The sequence below is a fragment of the Petromyzon marinus genome, chromosome 70, assembly GCF_048934315.1.
Source record: "Petromyzon marinus isolate PM22_M1 ecotype Great Lakes invasive population chromosome 70, UKy_Petmar_22M1.pri1.0, whole genome shotgun sequence".
Lineage (NCBI taxonomy): Eukaryota > Metazoa > Chordata > Hyperoartia > Petromyzontiformes > Petromyzontidae > Petromyzon > Petromyzon marinus.
In genome coordinates this window covers 2,616,669-2,628,491 of record NC_133736.1, presented here as the reverse complement: position 1 = coordinate 2,628,491, position 11,823 = coordinate 2,616,669, and the positions used below count along the sequence as shown (strand labels likewise).

At 50.8% G+C, this 11,823-nt stretch overlaps 1 protein-coding gene across 1 annotated transcript in view; it reads right to left on the bottom strand.

The window, feature by feature from the left end:
- Nucleotides 1-215: 215 nt before the first annotated feature.
- Nucleotides 216-11,823, bottom strand: part of LOC116957165 (sodium- and chloride-dependent neutral and basic amino acid transporter B(0+)-like) — a 91,868-nt gene continuing 80,260 nt past the window's right edge. Inside the window, exons 13-14 of the mRNA XM_076055182.1 lie at nt 8,720-8,887; nt 216-5,396 (exon numbers count right to left, since the gene is read on the bottom strand). Of these exons, the coding sequence (XP_075911297.1) occupies nt 5,118-5,396; nt 8,720-8,887 (447 nt within the window). The 3' untranslated portion in view covers nt 216-5,117. The remainder of the gene's footprint in view (nt 5,397-8,719; nt 8,888-11,823) is intronic.

Here is an 11,823-nt window from a genome sequence, read left to right as displayed (position 1 = left end):
ATAATAATAATATTTGGACAAGTTCGACTGCACTGAACCATTCACTCACCCAGCTATTCACCTACTCACCCACTCCCTCATGCACCAACTTATCCACCCAACCAATCACCAGGACCCTATTATCCAATAGGCCACAGTCGGAACTGTGGCTAGGGGCTCCCCCTCTTCCCCCCCCCCCCCTCTCTCCTCTCCCAACTTAACAAACGGATGTCCGATTCAAGTTTCATATTTATTTATTTATTTTAGCTTGGAACAATTCGAAAAAAAGTAAAAACCGCAAATCACGACGAGGGGCAGGAGAGATTGGCTCTCATCATAATCATCAATGGAACAGCAACAACAACAACAACGGACGGTTAATCGTTTGAACAATAACAAATGTTAAATCGGCGTGCATGGTCATCCAACGCGCTTGAAAACCGGTTACAGGTGGCCCCTCCCCTCCCCCCCCAACCGCTATGACGTCACAATGCGTTCCTGGAAATGGAGAGAGAGAGAGAGAGGATCGAGCAGAAGGTGGAGAGAGCGCAGAGAGGGGGAGCTTGAAATGAACCAAAGGAGGAGCGAGAAAGAGAGGGAGTGGATTGAGGTGGAGAGAGAGAGAGAATGGGAGAAAGCATGGATTGAACCAACGGAGATGGAGCAAGAGAGAGCGAGAGAGAGTGTGGATTGAGAATACTCAACAACTAACTCTTGTTTTAAAACCCTTCTAGGTTTGCCATGGACTACCAAAGTGCCCAAGCTACGGGCAAGTACTTCACATTCAGGGGTCCCTGGAGTTGGACCAGCTGGAACACCTGGGAGGTGAGGGGCACCGAATGGACCTCGAGGAGGCCAAGCGGGGGGGGGGGGACCCACCACTCCCAAAAAAAAAAGATTGACAATATTGGAAAGGCTCCTGGAGCTAATAAAAAAAATGTCACGGGCACGCTCCGAAAGAATCCAGCCGGCCTATCGGGTCAGATTGAAGATGGGAGGGGAACATATTTTCCTGAGGAGGCGATCCATCAAAACTCGTAGCGCCCGATGGATCAGATGTGTTACAGCACGACAGAACTGGCCTTGATTTAAAAAGAAGACGGAAGCTTGTGTCGCCTCCGAAACGTCGTGATTTAATTTAGTTGTTTTTTATTTTCATTATACCTACGTGACTTTACCGAAAAAAACCCCCAAAAAGTATAAAGCATTGACAGATAACGTACTCTGGTTCTTTCGGTAAAGTCACGCAGATAGAAAAAAATACAAAAGAAAACGCGTTTTGGTCGCAACACAAGCGTCCGTCTTCAGGTGAGAAAAATGATCTGCTGTCGTGTGTCGTGGCTTTCTATTAGGCACGGGGGGGGGGGGTGGGGGTGGTTGTGGCGTGCATGGACGGGTGGGGCTGGAGAAAATAGCAAGTAAATGGACTTGGATTAGTAAAATAGTAAAATCGGACAACAGGACAACGGGTGGACGAGCAAAGATCACGGCAGTTAAAACGCGACGCGGTTTATTATTGCATCCTTCCAACGATTGCTCAGTCTGAATCCATGTTCTTGATTAAAGTTTTGTCTGCGTTGATACATCCGGACGGCTTCATGAACAAATCTCACAGTGGCCCGAGTGTTTGCAGAGCAACTTGGTCTCGGAGACAACAATGCCACGCGGTGCCCACAGCGCTGAGACAGTGATGATCCGCCACCGCCGAGGGAGGAGTTGGTTCTGCCGTGTTTAAAAACTCTGCTTTGTGTTCGCGAACCCGGTCCGAGACACGTCGCTTCGTTTCAATGCAACCGCTGCCGCGGACGCAACTCGGCTTCTAGACACCGGGAGACACTGCATGCCCGGAATCGCATCCTTCACCGATGGGATAAAAAAAAATTACGGCTTTTGCGTACCGTATTGAACCGAACTTGGATCTTGTGTTTACGATTTTGGCAATCCTTTCGGTAAACCCTGCTATGTATGGACACCGGGTCGCAGCTGGGGTCCTGGCTCTGCCACTTGGACGAGGGCAGTCACGGGCCGGTGCTCGTGCGAGGTCGGCTGGCCACCGTCCGACTTTCAGGACGTGCAAAAGTTCCTGAACGTCAATCCTGCACCGGCCAGGCGCGTCATGGCACCCTTCCTCCTGAAACAGCACAGGGGGTCTGCAGTGCTCCAAACAACTATTCTACTGGGACCTCTGCAGGGCCTCCTACCCGAGACAGCTGCCACCTTTCTACCAGGACGTGGAGCTCCCTCGCGCGGTCAGGAGGCCGGACCAGCCGCGATCGGCTGAGGATCTGGTCTTCGAACCGATTCTCACGAACCCGCAGACAAAAGCTGCCATCCACCACCACCACCACCACCATTGCCCCCCCCCCCCCGGCATGGAGAGGCGCCTTGCCAACGCGCATCTCACCAGGATCGGGGAGCAGCTGGGGCATCAGCAGCGGCTGGGACTAAGATACCAGGTGGGCCAAGCCCAGGCCCTGTGGGAAAAGGCTGCATCCCTCCTACCGCAGGGCCCTGGTGCCCAAACGACGTAGCGACAGAACGCGGCAGAACTCTGCCCCCCCCACCCCTCCCTCTTGAACGCGCTGCACCGCGTTCTGGGAGACGGTGGGGGGCAGGCTGCGGGGGGGGGGGGGGGGGGAGGGGGCATCAAGATGGCAGCCGGCCACTTTGGCAGCGGCACAGTTAGAGGGGGTCGCCGATGGAGCCCTGCCATCCTCCTCCACATATGCCAGCAGCACCACCACCACGGAGAGTCGACGGACCAAAAGACGTTGTGGTGGTGATGGCGGTATTACCGGTAGGAAACGTAGGTTGACTGGAAGCCCAACCGGGGTTAATTCTCACAGGAGGCAGGGGATTAATTGTGGATGTCTGTGGATGTCTGTCCACGTCGGAGGGGAGGGTGGGTAGGGGCGGGTAGGGAGGGGCTGGTCACCCCGTGGTGCCCTTATATGGACTGGAAGCCCAACCGGGATTAATTCTCACAGGAGGCAGGGGATTGTAACCCTGCACTGTCTGGTGCGACCTCTTTTTACACGGCAACTTTATGGCGTCGTTTTGTAATTTCCGCTCACTTTTCATTTTGCCTTCTTCTGCGCACGACCCCTAACAAGTTTGGCCTAAATATCCGTACATAATTGCTTCAAAGTTTCATACCAGCCCCCTCCGCAGGAATGTGTTACTGGTGGTGGCCGTGGCGATGGTGGTGGGATGTAGCGGCGAGCGACCGAGTGAGCCCATGACTGTGGTAGAAAATTGATTTGCGGTCGTAAAAAAATCACATTACAGAGTCTTTAAAACGTGAGAGGGAGAAGCGGATAGAGAGATGAAGAGAGGAGGGAGTGGCAGCTCGTTAAGTGTGGGTAGGGGTGGGGGTTAGAGTAACAATTCCCTTAGCCAATCAGCGACGTCCATCACCCCCCCCCCCCCACACACACACACACCTGCGAGACGTCTTAAGACATCGGCTGGGCCCTCTGTCTAACTTAATAAATTAATTACGTAATCATCAAACCGCACGCGATTCTGATATTTGATCGACGGCGACTTTGTCGGCGGACTTATTTATTTACCTCCCCCACTCCTCCTCCCTCCCTTTGCAGTGAGACTGGGTTAAACACGCGTTGACCCGAAGGGACTTAGTGCACATCTCTGTAGGATGCGTTGTGATTCCAGTTGCGTGGGGTGGAGGGGAATGGATGGCGTGCGAGGGAAGGCGATGGGAGGGAGAGCGGAAGGGAGAGGATGGTGAGAGTGGCTGAGCACGAGAGCAAGTGACTGAGCGTGCGAGTGAATGAGCATGAAAGTGAATGAGTGGATGAGCGTGCGAGTGAATGAGTGACTGAGCGTGCGAGTGAATGATGATTAAAGTGAATGAGTGAATGAGCGTGCGAGTGAATGATGATTAAAGTGAATGAGTGACTGAGCGTGCGAGTGAATGAGCATGAAAGTGAATGAGTGAATGAGCGTGTGAGTGAATGATGATTAAAGTGAATGAGTGACTGAGCGTGCGAGTGAATGATCATTAAAGTGAATGAGTGAATGAGCGTGCGAGTGAATGATCATTAAAGTGAATGAGGGCATGAGCGTGCGAGTGAATGATCATTAAAGTGAATGAGTGGATGAGCGTGCGAGTGAATGATCATTAAAGTGAATGAGTGGATGAGTGTGCGAGTGAATGATCATTAAAGTGAATGAGTGGATGAGGGTGCGATTGAATGATCATTAAAGTGAATGAGTGGATGAGCGTGCGAGTGAATGAGCATGAAAGTGAATGAGTGAATGAGCGTGCGAGTGAATGAGCATGAAAGTGAATGAGTGGATAAGCGTGCGAGTGAATGATCATTAAAGTGAATGAGTGACTGAGCGTGCGAGTGAATGAGCATGAAAGTGAATGAGTGGATGAGCGTGCGAGTGAATGAGCATGAAAGTGAATGAGTGACTGAGCGTGCGAGTGAATGATCATTAAAGTGAATGAGTGAATGAGCGTGCGAGTGAATGAGCATGAAAGTGAATGAGTGAATGAGCGTGTGAGTGAATGATGATTAAAGTGAATGAGTGAATGAGCGTGCGAGTGAATGATCATGAAAGTGGATGAGTGAATGTGCGAGTGAATGATCATTAAAGTGAATGAGTGAATGAGCGTGCGAGTGAATGATGATTAAAGTGAATGAGTGACTGAGCGTGCGAGTGAATGAGCATGAACGCGAATGAGTGAATGAGCGTGCGAGTGAATGAGCATGAAAGCGAATGAGGGAATGAGCGTGCGAGTGAATGAGCATGAAAGCGAATGAGGGAATGAGCATGCGGGTGAATGAGCAAATGACTGTGAGAGCATGAGGGTGAATGAGCGCGCGAGCAAATGAGTGTAAGAGTGAATGAGCACACGAGTGAATGAGTGAATGAGCGTGCGAGTGAATGAGCATGAAAGTGAACGAGGGGGCGAGCGAATGAGCACGCGAGTGGATGACCAAATGACTGTGAGAGCATGAGAGTGAATGAGCGCGCGAGCGAATGAGCACGCGAGCGAATGAGCGAATGAGTGCAAGAGTGAATGAGCGAGCGAGCGGACGAGTAGGCGAACGGGCGAGCGAGCGGGCGAGCGGGCGAGCGGGCGAGCGGGCGAACGAGCGGGCGGCTCATAGCGCCGTGGTGAAGCCCTCGTCCCGACTCCGCTTCGTCGGCGACGATGCAGCCGCAGCCGCTGCCGCCGGCGAGGAGGAGGAGGAGGAGACGCTCCCAGTCCGAGCCGCTCCCTTGACCCCATCGCTGGGCTCGGCGGCGGAGGAGGAGGAGGAGGAGTTGGAGTTGCCGTAGACCGGGACGGCGGTGGCGCCGAGGGGAGCGTAGCGTCCCGTGCGGTGTTCGGCAAGCCGGGGACCCCAGCCTGGCTCGCTCCTGCAGATGGCTTTCAATCGCTGACACGCACACACGAGCAAACACACAAACAAACAGATGCGAAGATCGGCCCGCATAGCCTCAAGAGACTGTTGGGGCGCCTGTGGAAGACGGCACGGCACACGAGAGGGGGTGGGTGGCCAGCGCCACGCCCGGCCGCACTTTTGCCGTCTCCACGTGGCACCAGGTGCCTAATTTGAGGCCGAGTCGACCTAGGGGGAGGCCCAGGACCGGTTCAAATGACCGCCACCGGTGTTGGCCGCGAGGGGGGAATCGAAGCCGGGTGGCCCGGTTCAACAGCGCATCGCTAACCGCCAATGGCGGAGCCAGAATTGTCAGGTGGAGGGGGAAGGTGGGCCAGCCCCTCTCCAGCAATGAAACATCAGAGGAGTTGTTAGTGAGTAAGGAGTTGTTAGCAAGGAGTTGTTAGTAAGGAGTTGTTAGTAAGTAAGGAGTTGTTAGTAAGTTGTTGGTAAGGAGTTGTTAGTAAGGAGTTGTTAGTAAGGAGTTGTTAGTAAGGAGTTGTTAGTAAGGAGTTGTTAGTAAGGAGTTGTTAGTAAGGAGTTGTTAGCGAGTAAGGAGTTGTTAGTAAGGAGTTGTTAGTAAGGAGTTGTTAGTAAGGAGTTGCTAGTAAGTAAGGAGTTGTTAGTAAGGAGTTGTTGGTAAGGAGTTGTTAGTAAGGAGGTGTTAGTAAGGAGTTGTTAGTGAGGAGTTGATAGTGAGCAAGGAGTTGTTAGTAAGGAGTTGTTAGTAAGGAGTTGTTAGTGAGCAAGGAGTTGTTGGTAAGGAGTTGTTAGTAAGGAGTTGTTAGTAAGGAGTTGTTAGCGAGTAAGAGGTTGTTAGTAAGGAGTTGTTAGTAAGGAGTTGTTAGTGAGTAAGGAGTTGTTAGTAAGGAGTTGTTAGTAATGAGTTGTTAGTGAGTAAGGAGTTGTTAGTAAGGAGTTGTTAGTAAGGAGTTGTTAGTAAGGAGTTGTTAGTAAGGAGTTGTTAGTGAGTAAGGAGTTGTTAGTAAGGAGTTGTTAGTAAGGAGTTGTTAGTGAGTAAGGAGTTGTTAGTAAGGAGTTGTTAGTGAGTAAGGAGTTGTTAGTAAGGAGTTGTTAGTAAGGAGTTATTAGTAAGGAGTTGTTAGTAAGGAGTTGTTAGTGAGTAAGGAGTTGTTAGTAAGGAGTTGTTAGTAAGGAGTTGCTAGTAAGGAGTTGTTAGTGAGTAAGGAGTTGTTAGTAAGGAGTTGTTAGTGAGTAATGAGTTGTTAGTGAGTAAGGAGTTGTTAGTAAGGAGTTATTAGTAAGGAGTTGTTAGTAAGGAGTTGTTAGTGAGTAAGGAGTTGTTAGTAAGGAGTTGTTAGCAAGGAGTTGTTAGTAAGGAGTTGTTAGCAAGGAGTTGTTAGTAAGGAGTTGCTAGTGAGTAAGGAGTTGTTAGTGAGTAAGGAGTTGTTAGTAAGGAGTTGTTAGTAAGGAGTCGTTAGTAAGGAGTTGTTAGCGAGTAAAAAGTTGTTAGTAAGGCGTTGTTAGTAAGGAGTTGTTAGTAAGGAGTTGTTAGTAAGGAGTTGTTAGTAAGGAGTTGTTAGCGAGTAAGGAGTTGTTAGTAAAGAGTTGTTAGCAAGGAGTTGTTAGTAAGGAGTTGTTAGTGAGTAAGGAGTTGTTAGTAAGGAGTTGTTAGTAAGGAGTTGCTAGTAAGGAGTTGTTAGTGAGTAAGGAGTTGTTAGTAAGTTGTTGGTAAGGAGTTGTTAGTAAGGAGTTGTTAGTAAGGAGTTGTTAGTAAGGAGTTGTTAGTAAGGAGTTGTTAGTAAGGAGTTGTTAGTAAGGAGTTGTTAGTAAGGAGTTGTTAGTAAGGAGTTGTTAGCGAGTAAGGGGTTGTTAGTAAGGAGTTGTTAGTAAGGAGTTGTTAGTAAGGAGTTGCTAGTAAGTAAGGAGTTGTTAGTAAGGAGTTGTTGGTAAGGAGTTGTTAGTAAGGAGGTGTTAGTAAGGAGTTGTTAGTGAGGAGTTGTTGGTAAGGAGTTGATAGTGAGCAAGGAGTTGTTAGTAAGGAGTTGTTAGTAAGGAGTTGTTAGTGAGCAAGGAGTTGTTAGTAAGGAGTTGTTGGTAAGGAGTTGTTAGTAAGGAGTTGTTAGTAAGGAGTTGTTAGCGAGTAAGAGGTTGTTAGTAAGGAGTTGTTAGTAAGGAGTTGTTAGTGAGTAAGGAGTTGTTAGTAAGGAGTTGTTAGTAAGGAGTTGTTAGTGAGTAAGGAGTTGTTAGTAAGGAGTTGTTAGTAATGAGTTGTTAGTGAGTAAGGAGTTGTTAGTAAGGAGTTGTTAGTAAGGAGTTGTTAGTAAGGAGTTGTTAGTAAGGAGTTGTTAGTGAGTAAGGAGTTGTTAGTAAGGAGTTGTTAGTAAGGAGTTGTTAGTGAGTAAGGAGTTGTTAGTAAGGAGTTGTTAGTGAGTAAGGAGTTGTTAGTAAGGAGTTGTTAGTAAGGAGTTGTTAGTAAGGAGTTGTTAGCGAGTAAGGAGTTGTTAGTAAGTAAGGAGTTTTTAGTATTTTATTATTTTGTTGTTTCTCTTCAACGTGACTTTACCGAAAAAACTAAGAATATGATTAAGGAGTTGTTAGTGAGTAAGGAGTTGTTAGTGAGTAAGGAGTTGTTAGTGAGTAAGGAGTTGTTAGTGAGTAAGGAGTTGTTAGTAAGTAAGGAGTTGTTAGTGAGTAAGGAGTTGTTAGTGAGTAAGGAGTTGTTAGTGAGTAAGGAGTTGTTAGTGAGTAAGGAGTTGTTAGTAAAGAGTTGTTAGTAAGTAAGGAGTTGCTAGTGAGTAAGGAGTTGTTAGTGAGTAAGGAGTTGTTAGTGAGTAAGGAGTTGTTAGTGAGTAAGGAGTTGCTAGTGAGTAAGGAGTTGTTAGTGAGTAAGGAGTTGCTAGTGAGTAAGGAGTTGTTAGTGAGTAAGGAGTTGTTAGTAAGTAAGGAGTTGTTAGTAAGGAGTTGTTAGTAAGGAGTTTTTAGTGAGTAAGGAGTTGTTAGTGAGTAAGGAGTTGTTAGTGAGTAAGGAGTTGCTAGTGAGTAAGGAGTTGTTAGTAAAACAATGAAAAAAATTCTCACGACGTTTCGACCATAACACAAACGGTCATCATCACCTGATGACGACCGTTTGTGTTATGGTCGAAACGTCGTGAGAATTTTTGTTATTGTTTTATATATATATTTTATTATTTTATTGTTTCCCTTCAACGTGACTTTACCGAAAGAGCTAAGAATATGAATCACTGCAGTCACGAAAGCTTTAAATCGAAGTTTGGTAGCTTTTGGTGCTTCTCATGTGAAAACTAAAAATCGTTAAACAATTTTTTCAGCCCCCAACCCCCCATCACTTCCTGTACCTCCCAAGGCCCCCCAGTGGCCCGTGTCATCTTCCAGGCGGCGATGACGGGGATCCACACGAGGCTGAAGGAGATCATGCACCAGCCGAGTGCCACCGACCAGCCCGGGTAGATGACGTCGCCGTAGCTGGGCGCCGTGAAGGTGACCAGCGACCACACCAGGATGGCCTGCGTGGTGATGGGATGGGTGGGAGGGAGGGGTGAGTGTTGTCTAAGGCTCCGAGAGGATTGTCGTTGGGGAATGGTGGGTCGCTTCATCGTGCGGGGGAAAGAGGCACAGTCGGTGGGTTGCTGGGTGTGTCGGTGGGCGGGCGAGTCGATGGGTGGGTGGATGGATTGGTGAGTGGGCGAGTCGATGGGTGGGTGAATTTGGTGAGTGGGTAAGCCGATGGGTGGGTGGATGAATTGGTGAGTGGGTGAGTCGATGGGTGGGTGGATGGATTGGTGGGTGGGCGAGTCGATGGGTGGGTGGATGAATTGGTGAGTTTGCGAGTCGATGGGTGGGTGGATGGATTGGTGAGTGGGTGAGACGATGGGTGGGTGGATGGATTGGTGAGTGGGCGAGTCGATGGGTGGGTGAATTTGGTGAGTGGGTAAGCCGATGGGTGGGTGGATGAATTGGTGAGTGGGCGAGTCGATGGGTGGGTGGATGAATTGGTGAGTGGGCGAGTCGATGGGTGGGTGGATGAATTGGTGAGTGGGCGAGTCGATGGGTGGGTGAATTTGGTGAGTGGGTAAGCCGATGGGTGGGTGGATGAATTGGTGAGTGGGTGAGTCGATGGGTGGGTGGATGGATTGGTGGGTGGGTGAGTCGATGGGTGGGTGGATGAATTGGTGAGTGGGCGAGTCGATGGGTGGGTGGATGGATTGATTAGTGGGCGAGTCGAAGGGTGGGTGGATGAATTGGTTAGTGGGCGAGTCGAAGGGTGGGGGGATGAATTGATTAGTGGCCGAGTCGATGGGTGGGTGAATTGGTGAGTGGGCGAGTCGATGGGTGGGTGGATGAATTGGTGAGTGGGTGAGCCGATGGTTGGGTGGGTGAGTCGATGGGTGGGTGGATGAATTGGTGAGTGGGCGAGTCGATGGGTGGGTGGATGAATTGATTAGTGGGTGAGTCGATGAGTGGGTGGATGGATTGGTGAGTGGGCGAGTCGATGGGTGGGTGGATGGATTGGTGAGTGGGTGAGTCGATGGGTGGGTGGATGGATTGGTGAGTGGGTGAGTCGATGGGTGGGTGGATGGATTGGTGAGTGGGCGAGTCGATGGGTGGGTGGATGGATTGGTGAGTGGGTGAGTCGATGGGTGGGTGGATGGATTGGTGAGTGGGTGAGTCAATGGGTGGGTGGATGGATTGGTTAGTGGGCGAGTCGATGGCTGGGTGGATGAATTGGTGAGTGGGTGAGTCGATGGGTGGGTGGATGGATTGGTGGGTGGGTGAGTCGATGGGTGGGTGGATGAATTGGTGAGTGGGCGAGTCGATGGGTGGGTGGATGGATTGATTAGTGGGCGAGTCGAAGGGTGGGTGGATGAATTGGTTAGTGGGCGAGTCGAAGGGTGGGGGGATGAATTGATTAGTGGCCGAGTCGATGGGTGGGTGAATTGGTGAGTGGGCGAGTCGATGGGTGGGTGGATGAATTGGTGAGTGGGTGAGCCGATGGTTGGGTGGGTGAGTCGATGGGTGGGTGGATGAATTGGTGAGTGGGCGAGTCGATGGGTGGGTGGATGAATTGATTAGTGGGTGAGTCGATGAGTGGGTGGATGGATTGGTGAGTGGGCGAGTCGATGGGTGGGTGGATGGATTGGTGAGTGGGTGAGTCGATGGGTGGGTGGATGGATTGGTGAGTGGGTGAGTCGATGGGTGGGTGGATGGATTGGTGAGTGGGCGAGTCGATGGGTGGGTGGATGGATTGGTGAGTGGGTGAGTCGATGGGTGGGTGGATGGATTGGTGAGTGGGTGAGTCAATGGGTGGGTGGATGGATTGGTTAGTGGGCGAGTCAATGGGTGGGTGGATGAATTGGTTAGTGGGCGAGTCGATGGGTGGGTGGATGAATTGGTGAGTGGGCGAGTCGATGGGTGGGTGGATGAATTGGTGAGTGGGCGAGTCGATGGGTGGGTGGATGAATTGGTGAGTTGGGTGAGCCGATGGGTGGGTGGGCGAGTCGATGGCTGGGTGGATGAATTGGTTAGTGGGCGAGCCGATGGGTGGGTGGATGAATTGGTGAGTGGGCGAGTCGATGGGTGGGTGGATGAATTGATTAGTGGGTGAGTCGATGGGTGGGTGGATGGATTGGTGAGTGGGCGAGTCGATGGGTGGGTGGATGGATTGGTGAGTGGGTGAGTCGATGGGTGGGTGGATGGATTGGTGAGTGGGTGAGTCGATGGGTGGGTGGATGGATTGGTGAGTGGGCGAGTCGATGGGTGGGTGGATGGATTGGTGAGTGGGTGAGTCGATGGGTGGGTGGATGGATTGGTGAGTGGGTGAGTCGATGGGTGGGTGGATGGATTGGTTAGTGGGCGAGTCAATGGGTGGGTGGATGAATTGGTTAGTGGGCGAGTCGATGGGTGGGTGGATGAATTGGTGAGTGGGCGAGTCGATGGGTGGGTGGATGAATTGGTGAGTGGGTGAGCCGATGGTTGGGTGGGCGAGTCGATGGGTGGGTGGATGAATTGGTGAGTGGGCGAGTCGATGGGTGGGTGGATGAATTGATTAGTGGGTGAGTCGATGGGTGGGTGGATGGATTGGTGAGTGGGCGAGTCGATGGGTGGGTGGATGGATTGGTGAGTGGGTGAGTCGATGGGTGGGTGGATGGATTGGTGAGTGGGTGAGTCGATGGGTGGGTGGATGGATTGGTGAGTGGGCGAGTCGATGGGTGGGTGGATGGATTGGTGAGTGGGTGAGTCGATGGGTGGGTGGATGGATTGGTGAGTGGGTGAGTCGATGGGTGGGTGGATGGATTGGTTAGTGGGCGAGTCAATGGGTGGGTGGATGAATTGGTTAGTGGGCGAGTCGATGGGTGGGTGGATGAATTGGTGAGTGGGCGAGTCGATGGGTGGGTGGATGAATTGGTGAGTTGGGTGAGCCGATGGGTGGGTGGGCGAGTCG